Genomic DNA, 26,719 nt, shown 5'->3' with positions numbered 1-26,719 from the left:
TCCTGTGTGATCTGCTCTAGGTGATCCTGCTCTGGCAGGAGGGTTGGACTGGATGATCTTATGAGGTCCCTTCCAGCCCCTCACATTCTGTGATTCTGTGAGGTGCTTCACTTGAGGCCTTAGAGCAGCTCCACTGAGGTCAGTGGATAGCTGTGTGGTAAACAGCCTGGCAAAACAGGAAGGCCAGAGGGTTTCCTGACTCTAGGGCATCCACCAGAGCAGAGCAGCAACAAACACACCTAACAGCATATTTATATCCATTAGAGAAGAGCAACTTGTTCAGCAGCACTCTTCTACTGCACCAGTTACACTTATGCATGCAAAGTCTTGCAAAAATCTGACACAGACCCACTGTGGTTTAATGCAAAATAGCCTAAAAACAACCACAACAAAATCCCAATCATACCACTATTTTAAAACCCCTTAAAATAGAGCAGGGATGGAGGAAGAGAAAAATAGCAGTGCTGATTTCCTCTTTTACAGTCAGCTAGACAAGTAAACTGCTAGCTTTGGGTTATATATTTATTACCCAACAGCTCCAGTATCAAACTGGCTTGCTTCAGGACTAAGCATTCAACATTACTGTGACACAGGAACCTTTCCTCTGCATGTACAGTTGTGCTCTCATCCTGAAATACAGACCTGTCTGTAAAATGGGGCTGAGAAGCTGTTTGCCAAATGGCTACTTGCAAATACCACCAAATCAGGATTTGTGCTAGAGGAATCACAGAACTGTCAGGATTGGAAGGGACCTCAAGAATCATGCAGTTCCAACCGCCCTGGATGTGGCTCTGGACACCTCACACTAGATCAGGTTGCTCACAGCCACATCCAGCCTGGCCTTAAAAACCTCCAGGGATGAGGCTTCTACCACCTCCCTGGGCAATCTGTTCCAGGGTCTCACCACCCTCATGGTGAAGAACTTCTTCCTAACATCCAATCTGAATCTACCCTCTGCTAGCTTGGATCTGTTTCCCCCCAGTCCTGTCACCTGACACTCTACAAAGTCCCTCCCCAGCTTTCTTGTAGCCCCCTTCAGATACTGCAAGGCCACAATAAGGTCATCTTGGAGCCTTCTCTTCTCCAGACTGAACAGCCCCAACTCTCTCAATCTGTCTTCATGGGAGAGGAGGTCCAGCCCTCTGCTCATCCTCGTGGCCCTTCTCTGGACACATTCCAGCTTCAGATTGCTGTTTCCAAAGAGCAGCACTAAGTACTTGGGGAGCACAGCTAAATCATGATTTTTTCAGGAAGTGCTGTATCTGCTGTCCATGTCAGAGGCTGGAAGAAAAATGGTGAAATGCAAAACCATTCCAGCAAAAGGTGACACAGGTAACAGTAATCTGAAAATTCACTGGGAGGCCTCACCCAGATGCTGGAAAGTCAGTGTTATTAAATTTCAACAGAAAACAGGACACCTCCTTCTCTCATTTAAGGTATTCTGGGAGACACAAGAATAAACTCCACAAATTACCCTCTTCATGGTATTCCTTTCACCCTTTTTCTGTCTAATCAGGTTGTCAGGGCAGGATAAGCCATGCAGAACTGACTCCCAGATTGTTAACAGAAGCATTGCCACAACGAGCAGCCAACAACCTGACAGCATCACTTTTTTTTTTTTTTTTTAATCAATACTACCGTGACTAAAAACCAAACTATTTTAGATCTCTGCAAAGGAATAAATAAACCAGAGCAGCAAACAGCATCCAGAATGTGAAGCTGTGGCCAAGGGAACTGGCCCTTGCTACAGGGACTGTGGGATTACCAAATTCACGTGGCACTGAAGGAAAAGATGACTCCAGAATCAAGGACACTTACTGTGACTGGCAGTAGCTCAAAGCAGCACTTAACTGCAGCACACCCATCACCTCTCCTTCAGGTGGAATCATCTCACTCGTTTCCATGAGAGGCAGCACAGTGTGAGAGCCACGCAGCCCCATTCTCCCTGGCTTTGCTGTCAAGACTGAGTGGCAGTACCAGAAGTACACAGCAAAGAGGCACTGCCTCCTCCTTTAGGTAGTACAGCAGGAAGGTACAGGCTGCAGAAAGCATGGGGCTGCAGGGAGTAGCAATGACCCCAGGCACAGATCATGTTATTTGTAGTTATAGCCACTTGAGGAGAAACAAAAAGGGGCTTTGTATGGTGCCCTCTCAGCACTCATACTGGCAAGAACAGTTTGCTGGCAGTTAAGCTGCTTTTAGCCCAGAGTACTTGTTCACAAGCACCACAGGACATTTTGGCACTGTGAGAAGGGCAGTCTCCCACACCTAAAGATGACCACAATCACCACAAGGACATTTTGGCACTGTGAAAAGGGGAGTCTCCAATGCCTAAAGATGACCACAAGGACATTTTGGAACTGTGAGAAGGGGAGTCTCCAATGCCTAAAGATGACCACAAGGACATTTTGGAACTGTGAGAAGGGGAGTCTCCAACTCCTAAAGATGACCACCCAACACAGAGCACCCTGCTGCCACCACCACAGACCTTCACTAAGCGCTGTCAGTGCAGTCCAGGACAGTAAATCAGCGAAGGGACAAAGCAGAAACCCCAGCCAGACTTTCATACATTTGTATGTTTATTATTTCAAAGTCCAATATATACAGAAGGTATAGTGATATCTTCAAAAACTTTACACAGAAACAGGTATCTACAAAATTAAACCAATAGACATTCCGCGTATATTCAGACAACATACAGACATAGACTGGAAGATTGAACAGAATTTCAAGTTAAAACACGAACATGGAAAGGAAGCCCCCATCCACCTTAGGGAAAAAAGCTCTAACCACCACTCAACTCCCTCTGCAGCGCAGCCGCCTGCCGGTCATGGAGACGCTGTGAATCTGGGTCCTAGCGCCACCTACTGGCTGACATTCACCACCGCAGCCGTTTCCGCTGGCAGCCCATTCGCATGAGCCTTGTGCTCTGAACCCCTTCCCGAACTAGGGTCTCAGCTTTACACTCGATTCGGCGGAAGCGGGAGAGCGGATCTGTTTTTATCGCTTCAGTTATGCACTAAAACATTGTAATGAGAAATATTCCGCGAGAGTAACTTCAGTTTTATTAGCTGGAGATGGCACCAGTGTTGCCAGCAGCAAGTGAAGACAGTGAGTACATATCTGAGGAACAAATTCAATCTCCACTGTTTTGTGGAGACTAGAATGAAAAAAAAAAATCATTGCACAACTCTGTGTGGTATAAACCCAGTGATTTCTATAGCATGAATTGGTATTCTTCAGTTCAGAGGGTTTGGCTTCAGACAACAACAGTGCTTGATTTTACAGAGGGTGAAAAAAAGCACAGGCATCTTTCCTGTAGGGAATTGAAAGAGCACCCTGAGTATTTAAGAAACAGGTGTTTAACCCTGTTAGCACACAACTAGCTACCAGCTCAGAACTTTCAAAAGCAGCCTGTGGCAATTACATGGACACTGAATTTCAGTGACAGGTATGTACCCAACTGCTCCAGGCTGCCTTAAAAAAAAAAAAAAAGTTTCTCTCTACAATTCAGTTTATCTGAGGACAGTTTTCAATCTCAGGTTCAGAATAGAAAAGTTTCCAAAACAAGGGTACGTGAAATGCGATTGCTACACAAGCCTTGCACCCACTCTGCACCAGCTAGTGCTCACCTTCTCACAGGATGTGTTCTGCTTACCTGCACCAACACCACTGCACTCCAGACAACCTACCCCACGCAAACAAGAGGCAAGTGACCTGTTGGCAACGTTTTCATGGCTGATACACCACCACCTCTCAGAAATGAGCATCACTGTCAAGCAGACTTGCTGGCTGACCCTGTCATGTATTCATCACACTTTGAGCTTACTGGACAGAGAGAGTCATTTGCCAATCTGTGAGCTAGAATGAAAATTTTCACCCCTGTTAGGTTTCTTTAAAATAATGCCTATATATGGTGACTTTGGTCCATGAAAACACCACACACAACAAACAATGTGGTGTTTTGGCTGCTTTGTGTGTCTCCATAACCAAGAAACAAGTCTGATAAGTCACTAGTGCTACAGAGAAGCAGGCAGCAGGGCAGGAGGACAGCTAACTTAAAGGAGAAACAACCATGGCAAAAAGAAACAAGAATTTCCACAATGTCATTGCACTTATTCCATCTGCACTGCACCTCTCCTTCATTCACATTGTACATCTGGAGAACATACATTAAATGATTACAATATTAACATGGTATCTAAAATACTGGAGTCATTCAGCTGAAGGCCTGAAAATACCCAGAGATCTGGTCTGTTAAAGCATGAAAACACAAACATACAAGAGCTAAGCTATGTTTTGACATGCAAATTGTTCTAAATACTTTCTTCAGCAGAAGGTCTAGTTCAGTCTCAAACAACTGCCTCTTCACCTCCTGAAAGCTGGTGACAAATCTGTTTCAGCAGAGCCAGGTATTTTCCTCCTCACGTTACTTAACGGTAAAGTAGAGGTAGTCCCATGACATGACTGGCCTGGTCCAAATTCCCTAACACTTCAGATAACCATTGCTCTCAGGAATTAGAAAAATATATGTATAAAACCCCACCCAGATTAAAGGCTCACAGTTTTTACAATGCTTGGTCAGGTTTTCAATCATTTGTTTCCACCCTCCTGTTTCAAAGAAATACTTCACGCTTTGACACTAAAGGGATCTGCCATCCAGGACCCTTGAAGCTCTCTGGACCACAGACCAGGTCTTGATCCCAAAAGGACTTCCAGAAATGCTTATTTTTAAAGTGAAAAGGAAGTCTCATCATCTTGAGTCAAACCACTCAAACCAAATCAGGCCCTTTTGCTCAATTTGGTTCATTACAAAGCTCAAGTGGCACTTGAAAATGGACTCCACACCTCTAAGTCACCGAGATGCTTTGCTAAATGATCTTCTTTTGTGCTGCTGGATTCTGGCCCCTTCTTTGCTGTCTGAGGCAAATGGTGCCTGCAGTAAGATAGATTCCATCCCCCTCCCCCACCCCAAGTATCTTTTCTAATTAAAATAGCTAAAGCACTGTTATTGTAAAGGTAGACTGAATCTTTTTCCATTATAAGAAGTAGTTCAAGTATTTATTAAAAACCCCAAGTATGTATTTACACCGTGATCTTGACAATTGATTTGGTCAAAAGTCAATAAATACAGAAATCTCTTTACTGCTGGAATATAGATATCTGAGATCTGTAAATTACTTATCCTGGAACTAAAATGTGAACATGATGCTGTGACTAACCTGAATTTTGTCACCTTGATACTCTATCACCCTCTCAGTCACTGAAGGGCTAAATAAGTTCTTGGTTTGTGCTATTTTGACCAACTAGTTCTTCACAACAGTAAAACTAAAGAGTCACACAGATTTCTGTGCCACTTTCTCAGTCCAACCAATGGACTAAAATCCCATTTCAATGCATTTCCCATTTCTTACTATTACTTTCACTAACTGTTCTACCACAGTTAATGAGAACATTCAGTTACCTTCCATTTGTCTTTGAAAACAGATTTTCTGATCATCCCAAAACAGATGCAATCATGATGTCTACTGGTACATACATAGCAATGGGCAGCTAAAACTCCCATGTGTTAAATGTTGTCAGTTATGCAGAAGGCCAGAGAACTTTATTAACCAATCAAAAATCTAGAGGTCAAGGGCTTACAGAACTGTTGAAATTACATGTTTCAGCTCCATATACTCAATAACTGGAGTCAGAAAGTTTGTTAATCCCTTAGTTTTCCTGTTGTTTCATTCTTTTTGAATAATCAGGTCAATGTCGATCTAAAGCAGCGAATATGCAATATCATGGCTGCCACTTAAAAAAAAAAAAACAAAATTTTGTGACAAAGCCTTTTTCCATGTGTACATCAAAAATGCATAACCAACCTAAACAGCGGAAATAAAAATGCAAGAAAGGAAGTGATGCCTGCAAGCCCCTAAAGCTTGATATGTTCAACAGCAACTGAGACGTAATTAGTTTTGTTTTTTTGTCGAGGTCCATCGTTAAGAGAGTGAAGAAATGAAAATCCCACTGCAACTCACTCAAAACACAGTATGCACTGCAAAGCATCTGGTATGCCATTTCAAACACAAGTTTTTAGACAAATGTAGTGTGTAGTAAAATTCAGCAACCCCTCGGGCTGGTAGACAGAACCACACTGATGCCACACACTTACTCACACGAGTAAGGACAGCCTGGCTGGTTAAAGGCTGTCTATGCAAATAAACATTGGGTGCTTGCACCAGCAGGCCATCAAATGTCAGGGAAAATGTCCAAAGCAGTGGTCTGTAGCACCTGCCTTTTCTTCATATCTCCATGTTGGTAATTCCATAAGGGTTCTAGTTATGTCTGCTTTATTCTCTGTTCCAGTTCGTGCTTGTGTTTAATAAGCCGCTCTATTTCTGTTCCTAGAGTTTGAAGGTTTTCCTTTGAGGGGGAAAAAAACAAAACAAAACAAAACAGGATAGGGCAAGTTATACAGGGAAAAGGAGTCCATCAGCAAAAAGTGCACTAACAAGTTAAAATTACCGTTTCTGTCAGCAGGTTGATACTTTCAAGTATCCAGAACAAGAGCAAATGATTAGAGTTGGAAAAAACCAGGGTAATTTCAATAAAGGATGCAAAGCTCTCAGCAAGACTTTTTTTTTTTTTTGCAGTTGCTCATATTCTACAGGCTGCCATGAAAGTAGACTGTTCAAGTGGAAAGATAATTACAGCACAAAATCTCCAGCTTCTGCAGCACACTGCAGTCTGGCTAGCAGCCTATGCGACGCTTCCCAGCCTGCCCCAACAGCTCAACAGGGCACCTTGCTGCAGGGACAGGGCTTGTGCCCTTGGCTCCTGACAGCAGCATGGAGGGGCCCTTTCCCACCTTTGCCCATTAATGCAGCATTCCAGGAGGGTCTTAGCATGGACCACATTACATAACAGCAATGTGCTCTTGTGGCCAAGAAGGCCAATGCCAGTCTAGGGTGGATTAGAAGAGCTGTGGTCAGTAGGCTGAGAGAGGTTCTCCTGCTCCTCTACCCTGCCCTGGTGAGGCTGCATCTGGAATATTGTGTCCAGTTATGGGCCTCTCACATCAAGAAGGACCTCAGGAGACTGGTTGAAAGAGTCCAGTGCAGAGCCACAAAACTGATGAAGGGAGTGGAACAGCTCCCTTATGAGGAGAGACTGAGGGAGCTGGGGTGCTTTAGCTTGGAGAAGAGGAGCCTGAGGGGTGACCTCATTCATGTTTATAAACATGTAAAGGGTGAGTGCCAAGATGATGGAGCCAGCCTCTGCTGGGTGATGCCCAGTGACAGGAAAAGGGGCAATGGGTGGAAGTTGAGGCATAGGAAGTTCCATGGAAACAGGAGGAAAATTGTTTTCACTGTGAGGGTGACAGAACACTGGAACAGGCTGCTCAGGGTGGGTGTGGAGTCTTCCTCTCTGGAGATATTCAAAACTCACCTGGACGTATTTCTGTGTGATCTGGTATAGGTGATCCTGCCCTGGCAGGGGGGTTGGACTAGATCTTTGGAGGTCCCTTCCAGCCCCTAATATTCTGTGACAACTCTTTGACTGACCCAGTGCTATTTGTGGCATCAGCTCACAACGAAAAGCCCCCTCCTTCAAGCAGCATGCATCTCTCCAAGGGCAGTATTCTCAGAAGCACAAGAACACGTGGAAGAACTGGCACAGCTACTCACTTTTAAGGTAATGTTCTTCAGTAATGTATCTTCTAACACAGCCTGCAGCTTCCTGTTTATCTCTAAGGAGAGCTCCAGCGTGAGACCACTGTCTGCAGGATGAGATGTATACAGAGATGCCATAATCCCACCCCGTCTACTCAAGTGGACTTTGTTGAAGTCAGAGGCCTCTGATGATAGTGTTCCAGCTTCTTCCCGCAAAATGTAACTCTGAATAATTCTTGGGGGGGGAAGAATTAAAAAAAAAAACCAAAAACAAAATCATCACCATAGCATTACAGAGCACTGAAGAGTCAGACACTGAAGTCATTTAGGACTCCTCAGAGATGAGTGATTTTATTTTCAAGCAATCCCTGTACTACTGACAAGGCAGTTAAAATCAGCTCCTGCAATTTCTACTGGAATACTGAAAGTGCTACAGAAGCTACTGAGTCACTACAATGTGCAAGGTTTGAATATTCAGAACTCTTTAGAGAAAATAATATGGCTACTGGAGCCAAAAAAAAAAAGTATTTTAAAAATGCCTCTACTTTTCTTTGCTGGAAGACTCCAGACAGGGAATCTTTAGCTTCCTACACATGAGGCAAAATTTACAAAGTCTCTGCTCAAGAATCTTCACAAGCTGTGATCGTGTTCTATGAAATGGTACCAGATGGGCATATATGTATAGGCTTATCAAGCAAGGGCTACACTTAACAGACAACTGTACTTCTCAAGGAAGGTATATGCCATAATTTCTTCCTTTCCTAACTGAAGTTACAGACATCATCCTGTAAAATGAGATTTCCATGTAAGTGGAGTCTTGTCTCAGGCATGAAATGCCAACCACCTTTGGCTCAGATACATTGTTTGCTTGCTATGCATGCCAGACCACCATCTGGAATTATGCAGATTCTCCTTCCAAAACAAACTCTTGCAATTAGCACCCCTTTAAGCACAGGAAAAGAAAGGACTCTTCTATTAGCCAGTGGCAGCAGTCCACCTTAAATCAGCCACCTGGTGACCATTTTGCTACCAAAAAATACACTTGCCCCAGTCTGCTCCTCCTGAAAAACTTTAGTAATAAACAGCCGAGCAGTAACTGCTGGAAAAAGATAAAGGGGGAAAAGAAGCCAAAACAAAAACCAGCCCAAGACTAATCTGACCTTACAGATCTGTCACTGCTGTGTATTTTATTGGTTTAAATTCTTTCATTTAGACAGTTCCTTGTCTCACACACAATCCAGAATACTTCTCTAGCGCTCCAGTTCAAAACTGAAAGACTGTATGAACTGAACTTACTTTGTTTTCTTCCTGATTTCCTCCACCAGTTGTTTAATATGATCCTCCATAAACTCCATCTTTTCGTTTTTTCGAGCATGTGCCTTCTGTAGCCTTAGTATTCTTTCAACCAAGACAGACTTGTCCACCTCTGGGAAGCTATCCACAGCTACCGCAGATCCTGTGTTCTCTGGCGACCGATCCTCGTTGCTGCTGCGTGCATTCAGGGACCCTGCCAACACACCCTGATTGGTAAGAGCTCTTTCTGCTTTAGCACCAGGTGAAACAGCTCCTCCAGCGCCCTGCATGCATTCATTACACTGCAGGAGCCTGGGAATTTTTCATCAGAATGGCAGTTTCCCTTACATATTAAGTAGGGATTGATATGAACAATCCTCATACCATTTCAATCACACGTGCTGAGACAGCAGTGCAGTCCCCCAGCGTGGGCATAGTTCCTTTAAGCTTAAGTGTGCTTGCTTCAGTGACTCTTACTCCTCTCTAATGTCCTCCTGTTCATTCATCTTACTTTGTACAAGACTGAGATGATTTTACACATATCTGTTTTGGAGTCTCCTAAAATGATAACATCATGGAAACTGTACAGGCTGACAAAAGCCCAATGTATCAACACTGCAGCACTAAAAACTTGAAGATTTTCTTTTCTTTCTTTCTTTCGTCTCTCCAGGTATTTGTCTCCCTAATACAGTGACATTACAGGATACTTTGACAGAACCAACTCAGTTTAAAACCAAAGACATGGAGGAAGAAAACAGTTGTTGTTTGCAGTGTTAATGATAACCACTTCTAACTGGATAGGAAGTAATGAATTTCACTCCAATACACTGATGCCTCTAAACACACTAATTGATTTATCATTTGCACAGTTGCAACTGTCAATAGTGCAATTAAACAACGCTGGAAGCCACTGTTCATTTTTGTTTTGCCTCTGGCAGCACTTCAGAGGGTCCTCTATGAATTGGAGTCCTCTCAGCTTCCCCCAAATGTAAAAAATCAACAAAATAAAAAAGGTAGGCATTCAAAAAGAAACAAAGTATATAGGCATTAAACTTCAGTCTCACAATAAGCATCTAGAACTGCATTCAGCCAAATGCATTTTGGAGCTTAAAGGCTAATTTTGTCAACTTCAGTGGGAGGCTGCCCACACACTGCATATGCATAAGGCACAGAAAGCTGAAGGCTCAGGGCAGCACACCACAGCAGCCTTACTGAGATGGAAGGATTGTTTTGGCAGCCCTGCCATGTGCTGCATTACCTGATGAACTGGAACGGCTTCCCATGCTGCTGACTTCTTTGTCATAATTACCATTTTCCATCTGATCCAATTTCCTCCGTGCTAAAAGCACAACAAAAGGATGGTTACCAACAGCAGATTAAACCCTCAAAATCACAGTGTTACTAAACATACAGAAACTCTAATCCTCTCTGAACTGCACTATTTTAACATGGTTTGACAACTGAAAGATGATGGTAGCAACTAAAAAAAAAAAAAAAAAAAACAAACAAAAACCACCAAACCCAAATAACTCCAAAACCAAACAGCATCCCCCTTCCTCACCCAGCTTCCAACCCTGAAGCACCTGGTTGCAACATGCACCATGAACCCTACCCTTTGCAGCAGTTGCCAGGTGAAGAGGGTAACGTCAGACATAGGACTGACTGAAAACAGTAAGTCTAAAATCTGATTTTCCTTTTGATTAGGACTGCTGTATAAATAATTACTGGCTGACAGAATGGCATCTCAGTGGTTCCAGGATCTCAAAACTGCACCATTACTGGGAGCTGAGTGCAGTGCTTGTGCTAGAAGCACCACTCATCCAGTAGGGATCAAGAGGGAAAGCACACAGCTGTTCATATATGTACAGGCAGACAAGGAACTTGTCTTGCACAATGCCAACAGCAGCTCTTATTTCAAATACATTTCAAACATTTGCTAATACTTAAATCTATTTGCATTCAGAGCATATGCATTACTGGGTATGTAATGATTTCTGTTTGTTGACAGAAGTTAGTCATTGGTCTCTCCATATCAGTCGTTAAAAAAAATAAGTGTTCAGGTTAAATACTGAAAAAAACAACTGTCACCAGCAATTCCTGATACAGTCAGCAACCAGAAAATATCTAGCAAACTTGGAATATATTCTTAAGACTAGGACACATATCAATACACAGACTAGGACACATACCACAGTCAGCAACCAGGAAATATTTAGCAAACTTGGAATATATTCTTAAGACTAGGACACATATCAATACACAGACCAGGACACATACCACAGTCAGCAACCAGGAAATATTTAGCAAACTTGGAATATATTCTTAAGACTAGGACACATATCAATACACAGACCAAGATACATATCACAGTCAGCAACCAGGAAATATCTAGCAAACTTGGACTATATTCTTAAGACTAGGACACATATCAATACACAGACCAAGACACATATCACAGTCAGCAACCAGGAAATATCTAGCAAACTTGGACTATATTCTTAAGACTAGGAAACATATCAATACACAGACCAGGACACACATCTACCCACAGTGACATTTCAGTAGTCACACACATGGTAACAAAGGCCACACTCTTTTGAAGTCATTCTTTCCTCTTATGTCTTAGCCACTTTCAAATGTTATGCTTAAGACTGAAACCTGACACTAAGGCCTGTTTCTTGTAACTGCAGTTGCCACAAGATCTAACTTGCTCACTCCCTCTTGTTGTCTATAGGGACAGGGAGAGTTTGAAGAACTACACTCAAAGAGTGTACACACACAGACAGGACCCTAGTCTCAATCAAGCACTGAAGGGGTTTACAAATGGGCTGACTCATTATATCTGAAAATAATTTCCACCTAGCTGCAGTTGTTTTGTGAGATCTTTCAGGTTTGCTGCGTGCTTGCGCTTCTGGGTGGCCAGTTCATCTTTCAGTTCATCCACACGGGTCTTCAGTGCTGTTAGCTCCTTCTGCTCTGAAGCCAGCTGAGCCTGTAACGTCTCAACCTCGAGCTTCCGCTCATCTTCCTCCTTCTGTAACTTGGTGGCCTGAAAGTATAGTTTGATTTTCAGTTGTATAAAAAAAAAAAAACAACAAAACATTCCAGGCTAACTGTATGCTCAACAGCCCTACCTCTGCACTTTGCACCTGAGAATCATTCACATTTTACATTTGCTATTTAGGCTGAACTCTGCCACTGTAAATGAATAAGCAATGCTGCAATAGGACTCCTGAACTACCTCCAAAGCATCTACATGATGCAGTACAGAGCCATGCAGAGCTGTATCTGCAGTCATGCCACATTAAAAACTACATTTATCTCATAGTACAAACAGGACCTAAGAAACAGTTCACAGTAATAAATTTCAGTGACAAACTAAAACCTTTCAGTGACAGCTGCAAAGAGAACAACTCTGTGCTCCCAAAAGACAGAAAGCAACAGGGTAACACCCCCACACAGTCCAGTGCAGTGTGCCTCAGGATTTCTTTCCCTTTAGAAACAGCAGGGACATAGGAACACCTCTTATTTACTGCATCAAATTGGCAAACCCAATAGGAAATTGCAGTCAGGTAAGCAAAGACACAAGGTGCAATTTGTGTGCCACATCTTTACAGGTATCAAAAGTTTCACTAGTGCATAAAAAACAAGCTATACACTGTACTCACCAGATCATCTTTAGCTTGTTGAACACATTCCAGCTGATTCTGCAGCTCTCTTTCACTGTAAGAAAGCTTATCCAACTGGCTCTGTAAGGAATTGTTTTCAGACTGAAGCTGTGCATTCTTACTGGTTAATTTTTCAGTGAATATCAAGAGCTCAGATTCTCTTTTCCGACTACCTTCAATGTCCTTCTGGAGATCAGCAACTAGAGAATTGAAACCATCTATTTCTTCCTTTAAAGCACTAATTTCTTGTTCATCTCTGTCAAAACAAACCAACTGTATATTATTAGGGATAACCTGAGCTTGAAGATATAAAACCTTACCAAAATAAAAGCATTCAGGTTAAGACCAAGTAAGGCAGAGGAACAATTAATGACCCTGGGGCTTCTGTCAGTCACTGGATCATTTTAGATGCCAAGGGAGTTTGCAGATGCTGTTTCCTGGCATGCTGCAGTGCTGAAGTGACCGATATCTGTATGCCATAGAAGGAGATGCAGTCAGCTTCCTCAAGGAAGACAATCTCTCTGTATTCAACTTCACAAGCTTACATAAACTGTATCAACAAAACCCTCAGAACCAGAATCTGTAGGTAAGAGGTAGATCTGCAAACCTAAAGGTGGTCATTCCATAAGCAGACTTGGGGAAACATTCCAGTTTTGAGCTCTTCCAGGCCAGCAGTATGGTGACTTCTGGAACATGCTTATCCAAGCAGTGCAGCTCCAGTTCCAAGGACCTGTCTTACTCCACTATCTCTCCCTGCAATCCTCTACAAAACAAGCTCTTGTTTCTACCAAAACATTCCACTATGAGACTTTTGATCTATCACTTGCAATCCATTTGAGAAGGGTCACACCTACGGTTATGACCAACATTCTAGAGAAAGTGACTGAAATCAAATCCAAAATGAAATAGATGTTAAAGTTACACACTGAAAATGTCCTCCTCATTTGCTCTTGCAGTATGTTATTCCATCACTTCCTCAATCCTAGGATTTTCTACACCTTTCTAAAACTTTACCATCCAACATCAGCAGAAAAACCCTCAGCTCTTTGTCACAGGGAGTGTGTATATTCAAATTTTAAAATAGAATTCAGTTTTACAAAGAAAAGGTACACATCTCATTTAATTCCCTGTCAGACAGTGTAATTACCAGGAGGTTCAATTCACTTCAAATCAACAACCCCGTATCAACATGCTTCAGGTAGTGGTGAGGCTCAGGCAATCCAAATCATTAATAATTCTGAAAACGAGCAATAATTGTGCAAAACTAAGTAACTGCATTCTACTAGAATTCCATTATTACAAACTACTTGCTGCCAGCTACCAAAACGTGGAGTTCATGTGGTTAATGACAAGAGAAGTTAGCTAGCCTTGTACTGTCAAAGGATAGTATCAAGTGTACTGCACTCTGCAGTCTTTTTTAGGCTCATTCCACACACATTGAGCAGCACACAGCAAAAAGAAAATGCTTCATTCTCTAAACCCTGAGGTTTAGAGGCATATAATCAAATTTTCAGTGATAAATAAGAACTGTGTAAAAGCACAGGAGGGCCATGTGGGTGGTTCTGCTTATCTATCTTCAGCATGTACCACTACTAGAACCAGTAGACAGCATTTGTATATTCCAGCCCATATATGTACACCATATAGAAACATAAATGTACTCAGAGGCTGCTGAAGTGTCCATGAAACAAACTCTTTTCTGAGATTATTTCCCTCACACTCTTAAATGAACACAGCAGCATGAATTTCAGTCCATGAGAAACACAAGTGGCTCCTACTATTTGAGTACACAATCTGTCAAATACATAAAATTCTTTTTGTGAAATACTTGCATTCATCCATCACAATTTTGAGGCAATCTGTCTTTCCAGTTCAGTTGCTTTCCCACAACCTTTTAATAAACCAAGCACTGGCCAGACACCTAGCAGACAATTTCCTGCTGGAAAGCAAGCACTTCTCATTTTAATAATTCAAAAAGTTGCATTGGATTTATCAGACTCAATCCTCTCATCTTGTAAGAGGTCATTAAGGTTGTCTCCAGTACTAGTAATACTGATTTAGATCAGAGAAACACTTAAATTAGGACAGGGATTCTTCTAATTACAATACATTTTAAAGCATCAATAATCTCAAAGAGAAACTTTCCACCTCCCAGATAATCCTTGAAATCATTCCTCAAAGTGCACAGCTGTACCTTTGATGTTGATCTTGCAGATGATCTACAGTTTTGACTTTGTCCAGCAAATTCTGAATTTCAGTTTTCTGTCTATTAATGATTTCTTTGTACTTAGATAACTCATCTTCTGTCCTTAATCGCTCATCCTCTAGACATTTTACCTGAATAGAAATACAGCGTTTTTAAAAATCAGAAAATATTTATTCCCCCAATTTTCAGAGTTGAATTATTCTGATCAAACGCCTAGAGCTCCTGGGTTATTTTTTGGTGGTTCCAAAGTAACTCAGAACATGATCCCAAGTGTTTCAGATCAAGGACAGTCAGAAAAATTAAGAAAAAAATAGAAACAAACAAACACCAACCAAGCAAGAATAATTAACATACAGTTTGAGTCTTTGGACAAAACTAATCAGTCTAATGGACCAGGATCCAAAGACCCCATCTTTCCCCAGTTACCAAGACAACTCCTTACTGGAATGGGTTGCCTAGGGAAGTAGTGGATGCCCTCTCCCTGGAGTTGTTCAAGGCCTGCTTGGATGAAGCCTTGAGCAATTTGGTCTAGTGGAAGGAGTCCCTGCTCACGGCAGGGCGGTTGGAACCAGATGATCTTTAAGGTCCCTTCCAACCCAAAGCATTCTATGATTCTGTATTTTCTTCCCTTTTTCTAAGGTCTTTATTGAGCTAAATTCTGTCTCTGGAAAGACTGCCTGCTAATGAGTAGACTGTTCAGAAGTTACTGTTAGCATATACTCCTTGCCAGATGTCTCTGCAAAACTAACTTCACAGACAGGAAAAGTCTACAAGTAGTTTTTATTTTTTAAAGTTACTAAACTTAAAAGGTGTTTACTAAAATGCTTCTCAGAATTCTTCAGTCCAATGAGGTGCACAGTATGAAACAAAATGTTATTGTGCTATGGATCAGCTGATATGCCCTGAGAAAGACTACCCACAGAGAAGTTGCATATCCCTTCTAGTCTTATTCCAACCAGTCTCTAATTACATTGTTTACTCCAAAAGAAGTAAAAATACAATTAACAGACTGCATATAGTCTTGCTCCAAGGCCAACATTGTGCCTTGAGCCCCACTGCAATCCAACACAGCACACTTTACCTTTGTTCTCAGTGTTCGAAGCTCATCCATGCCTTCCTTAAATGTTCTCTTCAAGTCTTCCAGTTCCTTTATTTTCGCATGATGCACCTTTTTGAAGAGTGAGAAGCTCCTTGAGAAACCTAAATGGGCAGGGGCAGCTCCTGGGATGTCAAAAAAATCTAGCCCAATGCAGGGCCACCACAACAGCTGAGAGGGCATGAGGCAGAAAAGGTTCCCTAAAGGTTTGATTTACTTATTCAAAAAACAAAGCCAAGCCTAAAAGCTTCTTTACTCTCAGAACTGAGAACAAAAATGAGATTACACACTGTGGTTTTATGTGTACACACCTATGAACAACAACTCCTGGGGGAAGCTCTGGGCAAACTGACACCTGGTTAACTCAAGATGGCATGTGCACATAAGACCTGTGAGCAGATACTAAATCACTAGAGAGTTTAGCTTCTGGCATAGCAAATCTCTATACAAAACAGAGGCTGTCCCTCTCTGCCATACAGCTTGGCAAAATACTGGTCAGAAAAAGGCCTATCATCTGAATTTTTGTTCTAAATTACAGTAACATTCAAGTTTATAAATGAAAGAGCAGTTAGCTCATCCTCATTGTATCATACTTTTCTCACAATTTTGGTTTTCAAAAGTTCATCTAAGGCAATAGCTAAAAACATTCTCCAAAAAGCAGGGCTGGAGGCAGACACCTGGGTTGTAGCATTAGGCCAAAGAGAAAAATGTTTGGCAAAAACTGTAAGCAGCTTAAAATAAGATTCTCTAAATTAAAAACTTGTGGTATTCCTAACTCCTAAGTTTCCAACTGTGTTGTCTTCACACACCACACACTTACCTCCAGGTGATCAGACTTCTCCTGAATTTGCTTCTCTAATTCTCCTTTAGTTACTCGGAGTTTTGCATCCAACTCATTTGATTTAATTTCTTCTGACTCCTAAAAAGGATTGAAGGAACGTAAGCAGAGTTCTATGTTCCTCTTTCCATTTTTAAAGGCATACAGACTGCTTTTCACATCCCTGAGTCTGTTCTAGAGGTACTGAAGTATGGAATGATTCCAAACACACCTAGAAAGACCCACATTGCATATTTTCCCTTTTATTTAACTTTTCAAGGAAAGAAGCCAGGGCCTAGCCATCTCAGCTTTGTAGCTCGCACAATTCTTCCCTGCTACACCTTAAGATAAAGAGGGAGGAAAAAAAAAAAGAAGACATGGATACGAAATGCTAATTTAATCTCCTCAGAAAATGTGCCTACTTGGTAAGTTTTTATCATTTCTTGACAGTTTTTCCTTATCTGGTCTGCTTCTTCTTTTGCTTCAGTTAGTTTTGTCATTGCGTCTTTGAGGCGATCTTTGGTTTCCTGCAGAAACAGCAATAAACCACAGGTTAAACCTATTTAACTTCATCTGGGAAAAGCATTTCTCAGGCAAAACTAGAAGTGGGTAGATTCAGATTGGATGTTAGGAAGAAGTTCTTCACCATGAGGGTGGTGAGACACTGAAACAGGTTGCCCAGGGAGGTGGTAGAAGCCCCAATCCTGGAAGTTTTTAAGACCAGGCTGGATGTGGCTCTGAGCAACCTGATCTAGTGTGAGGTGTCCCTGGCCATGGCAGGGGGGTTGGAACCAGATGACCCTTGAGGTCCCTTTCAGCCCTGACAATTCTATGATTCTAAAAATATACAGCCAGCATTATTTTCTCTCTTGCTTCCATTCAGCTACCCTTTTATGCAATTTCATTTGTTCCAACATTAAAAGCACAACAGAAGGATCTCTTGGTTATGTGCCATGCACATTTTTGGATGCTAGCTTTAACTCTAAGATGACAGTTAATTCTTTCTAAAAATTATTTGTCAGATTAAACAGAATCCCCCCTATGCATCCTCCCCTCACATCTTTTCAACATTTCCATTTTAGTATCAGTATCTTTAAAGGCACTATTCTGACTTCTGCTCTAGGTATTCATATTAAAGAAGAAACACTTTAGAAACAGATTTTTATACCACATAAAAAGTAAACAATATAGCAGCTACATTCCTCTGACTATATTTTCATGTCATAGTATCAGTACCAATTCACTAACCTTGTGAGAGTCTAGTTCTGTTTTCAGTTTGTTCTGAGCCCATTTTACTTTGATAACATGAGAATTGATTTCTTCTTTCAGTTTTTCTATTTCTTTGCTGAGTCGAGTGGCTTCACCATCCTAAGAAGATTTCACAGACTTTGTATTAGCAGTCTAAATCACTCAGTGCTTTTACAAGACTCCTGCTCAAATGCCAAATGCAAGGGCTGTTTGTTTCCCTTTAATGTCTGCATTTTGCAAAAGCATGCAGAGATTTGAGAGCTTTCAATAATGTTTTAGTCCGTAATACAGAGAAAAAACCCAAACCATTAACATTCTGGTTTGAATAGCAAGGCAAGGCTGCTCTACTGTAAGCACACATTAATGTGTTATATATATATATATCTGCTCAAAGGCAAAGCATAGTCTAGAGTTCTGATCTAAAATAATTATCTCCTGGGCAGGCTTGCAGAGTCTTCTTTTTTCCTCTTTTTTCTGGCAAAAGAATGCGGAAAGAAGTTCAAAGTTATATGGTCATATATTATAAGGCTACAGACAAAAATCATGAGACCAATGGAATGGTATTACCCATCATACAGGTGTAGACTAGTGGAGCACTGACAGCAAAACGTATGCAAGCTAAATCACTAACCTGGTCCAAGAAAGGATGTTACGAGAAGCACACTGCTGGCATGCCCTTCTGTATCATTATCCACAAAACACTGCATTAAGCTAAATTTCCAAACTCTGTTTCTGAAGTCACAAGGTTATCTTGCTGAAAAAGTTTAAAGCAGCACCATATGAGGGCAGAGTAGGTCTTGTAAGGTTCTAGGTGCAACCATCAGGGTATGTTAAGTTTTGTTTAGGAAATCTAAAGTCATGCTCCCACTTCCTGTTCATCTGAGAGAAGGCACTGAGGTGATTTTTCTGTTGTTCCAGAAGAAAAAGTTTTAGGACTTTTATTAAGATGGTTTTTGGGTTTTTTTGGGGAGGGGGATCCTTCTGTGTGTAGTACAGTTGCTCAGAAGAGGTCTAAATCAAAGTTTGAACCCTATTAATTGATTTTTGAATCTCTCACATGAAATAGAATTGTGAAGTACAGCTTTGAAGCACAATACAAAAAGCCCTGAAAACTTTCAGAGGCTGGCAGAATCTGGTGGGAACGACAAATTCATTTGAATTGGGTCTAAAAGCTTCTGTTGCTTTATTACCAATTTTTAGTGGCGTACAATAGAACAATATGGAGGGAAGACACAGAAAAAAAACAGTGGGGAAAAAAAAGACTGCAATTATCTGATGTCATTACAGCATTTAAAAATAAAATCCAAACAAGCTAGAAACTCCCTCAAAATCCAGGCATCTGCACCAAGTGGTCTTTTCAGATTTGTTAAAAATACAAAACAAAACCAAAACACCAATGTTCCACAAACAAATACTCAAAATATTGAAAGGAACTTCAAGACAATGGGAACTCAGTAACTTCTTCCCCTTCCCTTGGACAGAGGGGGTTTCACAGCTACACCATACCCAAAGGAAAACAGGTTTCTTTCACCAAGTGCATAAGCGATAAGGTTGTTCAAGTAGTGCTTTTCATCATTAATTCAAGTCATGCAGCAATAGCTAGAGTACCTTAGTTTCATAGAGCTGGTGCAATCTTCCTTTTTCCTGAGAAAGTTGTTTGATTTTATTAGCATGCTTCTCTATTTCTTTGTTTGCATCTCTCACTCTTCTCTCAAGTATCTCCTTCTCCTTGCGGAGGTCAAGTGACTCTTTCTCCCCTCGGACGTATTTCATCACCATCGTTTCCTTTTCATGCCGTGCTTCTTCACATTTCTTGTTTGCCTTGAGAAGTATGACAACAGAATCAATCAATCCTGTGCTTCAGAATTAGATTTAAGATTACACTCTGGGATACTTTCAGTATTGCAATACAGTAGCATAAAAAAGTAGGATCCCATTTATGTACTGGTGTGGTAGTTTTAGTTTGTTCATGAGATGCTCAGCACTGAAAAGGTTTTCCACATTACCTGTTCCATTCGGAAGGCCATCTCTTTATGCAACTGCTGAATAGCATTTTTGGCTGCTGCATCTTGAGTTAAAAGTTTGTCTTTACCAGCTTTCACTTCTTTATTAAGCTCTTCTATTCTTGCTTCCAGCTAAAAGACAACATTGTGATATAATTATATGGAAAGTAAGACTTGGATTGTGTTTTGTACAGGCAGGAACATTTCACACAGAATTAGATGCTTTAACAGATATTTCCTTGTATTTTAAATTTGTCAAGCTGCAACTATTTGTATCAACATCTAGCTGTGCATTACAGTTCAAGCATGAAAGATGACAATTCTCATCTTCACTCAGGCTGAGGATGGACCAAATCAAGTAAAACATGAAGCACAGTATTTTACTACACACAAAAATTAGATTGACATGAAATGCAGGGATGCCAGAGCTGATGTGGCTGCCACCTGAAGCCACTTCTCCTTCCACCTTTTTGTTACTACCCCTGTGCCATACCCTCTACTGTGCCAGCAAAGCAGTCTAGCATCCATAGTGAACTGGACTGGGAATCCATTCACTGAAAGATAACTCAGCAAATAAAGAGGCACTTAATCATTGTGCTGGTACTTCTTTTATTTAGCAGCCTAGTGAACCAAGTCAGAGACCTGATTCAGCTGAAGATTAATTTACCCATGTTCAACTGGAACACTTCCCAGAGCATGTTGACTGCACAGCCATGCAAGTCCAGTACAAGAAACAGCAGCACTACAGCAAGAGCAAGCAACAGCTACATAGGTTGTAATGCTGCCCAGAGGCTGTTCCAACTGTGCCTTGAAGACTATCCTCTTGTTCCAGGGGAAAGCTAACTCACCATGACTACTTTAGTCTGGTTTGGTTGGCAGAGGTGGGAGGGTGTGTGATGTAGAAAAGTACAAGATCTCATGGTGAAGATCTTACATTTTTGTGCAATTCCAAACTGCTACATAAAACACAACAACTTAAAACTCTTCTGTTGACCATGCCCCGTTCAGCTTTCCAAACAAATCACTCCCCATACAAAAAAAAGTTTTACATATGCAAGCATGCATGCAGAGTTTGCTTACAGCTGTGAGTACACCAGCTAAACATTCATTTGCTTGAAAGCAACCAGAAAACACTAATTCAGAAATTGCAACAATAAAACACTCCACAAATGAGAAAACTCAGAAGTGTTTCACTGTAATGGATCTTAACTCCAGGTATTATCCAACCACAATATAAAAGGCTTACACTCCAAGAGGGTAGATTTATATTGGATATATATTGGAGGAAATTATAATAAGGGTGGGATGAAAGAGGAAACTGCCCTGAGAAGTAGTGGATACACCATCACTGGAAGTTTTCAAGTCTCAGTTTGCCTGAGACTTTGAACAATGTGACCTAGTGTAAGGTGTCCCTGCCAAGGGCAGAGGGTTGGACTTGATCTTTAGAGGTCCCTCCTAACCCAAATCAGATTCTGTGACACCAGCATTTTCTGAAATTATTTGCATGTCATATCACAGATCCTACTTATCTGACCAGAAAGCAAAACAAACTCCCTCCCAAATATTTTTTTGTGAGAATGGGGTAAAGCAATTGCTGTATGACATACCTTCATGGAATCATACAGTAGTATCATGGAAGTACAGACAAGACAGAATGAGTAAAGCTACTCATACTGATCTATTTAGGCATATGGAATTTCAGTTTGTAGCTCAGAAAAAGAGTTTTCAATTCCATTTTCAACCACATCATGGATTTTCACAGACTCTTTGAAGTTAACCAAAGACAGACTAAGCTCCTATATAGGTAAATACAACACTGATTTGCAAAGATACTTCTGTGCAATGCAGAAATTAACAGAGAAACCTGTAAGGTAGCATTACCAGTACTCTGACAAATAGAAAATAGTATTTTAAATGCCAATCTCATGCCAGACTTATAAAATGTAATCTGCAATTAGTTTATAAAGCTGGCCAGCCAACAGTATGAGCATTAACTCTGTAACAGACGAGCAATGCCATCTGATGTGACACCATTTCTCCCCACACTAAAACCAGTTGACACCAATGCACACTCTGTGTTCCTCTTTGGCCTGTCATGGTTCTAAAAACTGAATGGGGAAATGCTTTTATATAGGAACCAATAATACCAAAATAATGTGTAAGATCCTAGTTAATATGCTCTGTCCTTCATGAATGTTCCACATGTTGGTAAACTTTAACAACTGTAACTACACCTCCCAATCACTTCTGTTAGCAGACGCAGCAGTTAAGACAATGACAAATTCAGTTCTCCTTTATGGCTATATACAGGAAATAGCACTTCCTATAAGGATGAGAGATTGAAAGTGTTATTTGTTTTGTAAAAAGGTCTAACAGGCTCTCAACATACACAGCCTCCAGCAGTAAGATGGAATACACAAACCCCACCCACCAGGGCAAGACATGGAACTGAACCTCTCTTGACTTGGAAGAGAGACTTCCACCTACAGAAGACTGAAGGGATGTGAATCCTGAACATCAGTTTATCCAAAGACACTAAATACTTTCAGCCACTGAGTATTTACTGGCATAGAAGAGCAGAGGTATCCCCTTAAACAGTTTAGGATAATAAGCACAGGCATTCCTCCCCCTTCTCCTCGATGCTACCAAGGGTGTCTTGTTAAACAGTGGCAATAGTGGCACTGAGGTACTAACTAACTGATACAGGCTATGGGGTACTAACCAGCACTTCTGATTTGTTATCTGTACCTGTTTAATGATGTTGAGGTGCTGCTTTTCTGTTTCTGTTCGTTTTTTCAACTCATCTTTTAAGTTGTCCTTCTCTGAGCAAATTTCCAAAATCAGTTCCTGATGTTTTTTATTTTCTTTAATCAATCTGTCAAAAACAAAAACCAAACACAATGAGATTTAAAATGAGGTGTATCAGCACTGGGGAGATTTGTTTGTTTGCTTTACTTTGAAATATATCGGTTTTGCTCATTGATTTGAAAATTTTATTGGGACTTACAGACAGAAACACTAATGAAACTCACCAAAGCCATACAAAATCAAAGCAGAATTATATTGCAAAACCTATCACCAAACCAGCAAGCAGCATCTTTCTTGTGAGGAAATTGATAGATTCCAGCATTTTGGGGTTGCTATGGACCATGACAACAGAAGATATTTGGTACCTCTATGCAACTACAGAACTGTAAATGTTAATAATTTTAAGGTACTTGTAAGACAGTGACTTCCAGTCAGATAGCTCCACCAGTCAAATGATACAAATACAGGATCTGTGTTTTCACACATGGATTGCTTTGAGCAGCCCTTGAAGTTCACAACTTGGTAAGAAATGGAACCCTGAGTTCTTAAGTCCTAAATAGGTAACTATGACAGTGTCCATGCTAATACTCCTTATAAAGTTCAATTTTTTGGCAATAGGTTGTTTCTTTGCAGCTTAGCTGTTTGAAGTCTGTGTTGAAGCTGCCCCATACTTGGTTTGACCTTTTTGCACTGCAACAGAAGATAGTTACACATAAACTGCAGAAGTTACATTGACAGAATTGTTAAATAAAGTCACAAACATATTTAAATGTTCGAAGACAGAGTTAGATGGTGGACATTTTAGACCACTAATTGCATTAATTTGTGGGAGACATGTATTTACCTGAACAAGATACTTATTCCATTACCAATATTTTCATCTTAGTTCCCCTTATTTAAAAAAAAAAAAAAAAAAAGAAAAACAATTGTATTTTTTTCTTCCATTTAGAAATCTCTGAGCAAAGTAGACTTCTAAATTACAAAGAATTCAAAACCATCAGTGAAAGAAAGCTTGGCACTTCTGGTCTGTTTTTTAATCTATTAATGACTATTCCAGGATTATAAATTATTAATCTACACAATTACTGTTCACCTTTATCTCTCAGATCTGATCACAGGAGACAACTGGGCTATTTCCAGAGCAACGTTACAAGAAATCCTGCTGATCATAAACTAAGAGACAAAAAAAACCCCAAAACAAAACCAAAACCCAAACCAAAACAACACCACAAAACCAGCCCAACCCAGAATGCCCTTTGGACCAAACAAAATGTTCCACAGCAGTTTTACACTCTTGAGGTGAGCCCTCAAGAGTCAAAGGGGTGCAGCTGGGATAGCAGCTAGCAGGGGCAAAAAAAAAAATATTAGGAGACCAAAGATGTTTATAAAAGCCTTTCTGTGTGTGTACATAATAGAGCATGTATTTATACAAATATTCATCTCTAGGAAAGTAGTCCATGGCTGAAAACAGAGACCTGCCTTTGTGTTTACCATAAATAGGTAAAACCCACACAACTTGTTAACTTATGACCTCCTGGAATTACAACCATTTACACACCCACCACTTCAAATTCCCACTCCTCCTCCATAATTACTGAATACCTAACTATGCATTCCCAAGCATTCCTGTCACCAACTGACTGTTCTGTCAGAGGTTAACTAGTGAGGTGTAAGATATTACTTTCCCTACTGGACATCTCTCCTTCTGTCTGATTTCCCTCCCTTTGATGTTCTTCCCTACCACAGTACTGAAGTGCCTTATATAAAGGGGAAAAAAGACTTGGGAGTCCTAGTGGATGGAAGGTTGACCACGAACCAGGAATGAGCTCTCATGACCAAGAAGGCCAATGCCATTCTGGGGTGGATCAGAAGGGCTGTGGTTAGTAGGTCAAGAGAGGTTCTCCTCCCCCTCTACCCTGCCCTGGTGAGGCCGCATCTGGAATATTGTGTCCAGTTCTGGGCCCCTCAGTTCAAGAAGGACCTCAGGGAATTGCTTGAAAGAGTTCAGCATAGAGCCATAAAGATGATGAAGGCAGTGGAACATCTCCCTTAAGAGGAAAGGCTGAGGGAGCTGGGGGTCTTTAACTTGGAGGAGACTAAAGGGTGACCTCATTCATGTTTATAAAGTTGATAAGCCATGCAATTCAAAAGTATTCCTATAAAACTCATTAAGACAGTAGTTTATCTGTGATGGCATTTCCAAGCCAAAGAATAGCTCTCAGCTGATTATCAGCTTCACTGGACTATGACAGGAGATTGAATACTACTTGAGAAAGAAACAAGCAATCTCAAACTCATAAACAAAAGGCACACTGCAGGAATTACTGGTTACAAAGATTCATTTATCCAAAGATATGTATATGAACTGAATGAATCCTGGACTATTTTTATATCACCATTACTTTCACAGTATTTAAGTCATTCTAAAGTGTAGCAGGCTATTCAAATTCAACTGAACAGTTGCCTATTCAGTTCCTGCCAAATTCCACAAGAATTCAGAGATCTAAGCAGGCACTTTCACTTACAAGTACAGACCACAAGCAAAAATAATTCCTCATTGCAAGAGCACAATTGAAAAAGCTCATTAACTGTCCTCAAGACAACCCGTGAGAGACTATTTTTCACGTAGCAACTCGTGGCACACACCTTCAGTTGTGATGAGCACACTTCAATACTCACTTTTTTATCGTTTGCTCTTGCTCCAGGTATTTATCTTGCACGCATTTTTCGAACACAGCCAAGGCACGTTCACCCTTCCGCACACCATTTGGGAATTTTCCTTCCTTTGAAAAATCTGTAGACAGGAGTTCAGACTCTATTTCCTTCAGCAAATCCTCCTGTGAGGAAGTCTGATGTATTGTGGAAATGAGCTTCTTTGTGCAGTCTGTGTCGTAAGGGCTCTCCGAATAGATTTTATCGCTGTTTTTTTTCACCAAGTCGGACTCCTCGCTTAGCTCCTCTAATATGTCCATTAATGACTCTTCTGTCGGATTAGTTTTTGGATCTCGTCTTTCAAGTTCTTCACTAGACAAATGTTCTGGTTTGGTGGAGCTTTCTACCTTTCTTTCTGAGCAGCTATCAGAACAGCAATCTGCCTCTTGGCACGGCTGGTCCTGTCTTCCTGCCACAGCCCCATTGCTGCTTATGTCAACAGCTGCTGAATCCTGGTCCGAGGGCAGCAACCTTGATTCCCTTTCCAACACACCAGCATCATCTCCACTGCAACTGATGTTTGAGCAGTCCTTCATTCCAGATGTTTTATCAGACTTCTCATTATCTAGACGCTTGGAAGAGGCATTGTCTGTCAGACTGACTGGCTCCAGACTGCCTTGCATTTCTGGTAAATGTTCCTCCATCGTTTTCTTCTGAAAACCTAGAAGTAGAATCCACATTACACAACATATTATATTCAAAATCAAAATGAAGAGAAACTGAGGGAGGAGAAATAAGGGCTACTGGAAAGTAAAATTCGAAGGGCGAAATTGTTTAGATACATAAACTTTATGCAGAGTTAGTTGATCTTCCAGATTTTTACATAAAAGCTCCAATACAAGCTTTTCTAAAGGAAGGTGTGAAATCCAGGACAGCAAACAAGAAGCAGGGCACTAGTAAGTGTGAATACAATAAAAAGAAGTAAAGCTTTTTAGAATTAATAATTCTATCAACTACATCCGTAAAAATTCCAAGTAATCACCTCTGAAAAAACACTTCAGGCATAAAACAACAACAAAAATTATCTAGAGTTTTATTTTCCTATACATGACTCCAAAACAGGGTATGTCTTGACTTAGTCATTCTTACAACATCAGGTGATGCCCTTATCCAGTCAGGATATTCAGCTTCCTTACTGTCATGTCCTCACTCACCACCCATACAGCAAGGTGTCTCTGTATGCACCAACCTAAAGGAAGGGGCTGGGCGA

At 40.9% G+C, this 26,719-nt stretch overlaps 1 protein-coding gene across 1 annotated transcript; it reads right to left on the bottom strand.

The window, feature by feature from the left end:
- Nucleotides 1–5,890: 5,890 nt before the first annotated feature.
- On the bottom strand, nucleotides 5,891–26,153 carry CCDC186 (coiled-coil domain containing 186). The gene is made up of 15 exons (XM_054382071.1): nucleotides 25,477–26,153; nucleotides 22,738–22,864; nucleotides 19,993–20,121; nucleotides 19,595–19,807; nucleotides 17,987–18,106; nucleotides 17,161–17,265; nucleotides 16,742–16,840; nucleotides 15,907–15,993; nucleotides 14,814–14,956; nucleotides 12,620–12,875; nucleotides 11,811–12,000; nucleotides 10,210–10,290; nucleotides 8,955–9,165; nucleotides 7,674–7,893; nucleotides 5,891–6,408 (listed from the first exon to the last, which is right to left on the bottom strand). The coding sequence occupies exons 1-15, from the start codon at nucleotides 26,151–26,153 to the stop codon at nucleotides 6,325–6,327; spliced, it is 2,742 nt and encodes a 913-aa protein (XP_054238046.1). The 3' UTR covers nucleotides 5,891–6,324.
- Between the last annotated feature and the right edge of the window lie 566 nt (nucleotides 26,154–26,719).

Source organism: Indicator indicator, chromosome 7 (genome assembly GCF_027791375.1).
Source record: "Indicator indicator isolate 239-I01 chromosome 7, UM_Iind_1.1, whole genome shotgun sequence".
Lineage (NCBI taxonomy): Eukaryota > Metazoa > Chordata > Aves > Piciformes > Indicatoridae > Indicator > Indicator indicator.
The sequence above is the reverse complement of the archived record's forward strand: the minus strand, read 5'-3'. Positions and strand labels throughout refer to the sequence as shown.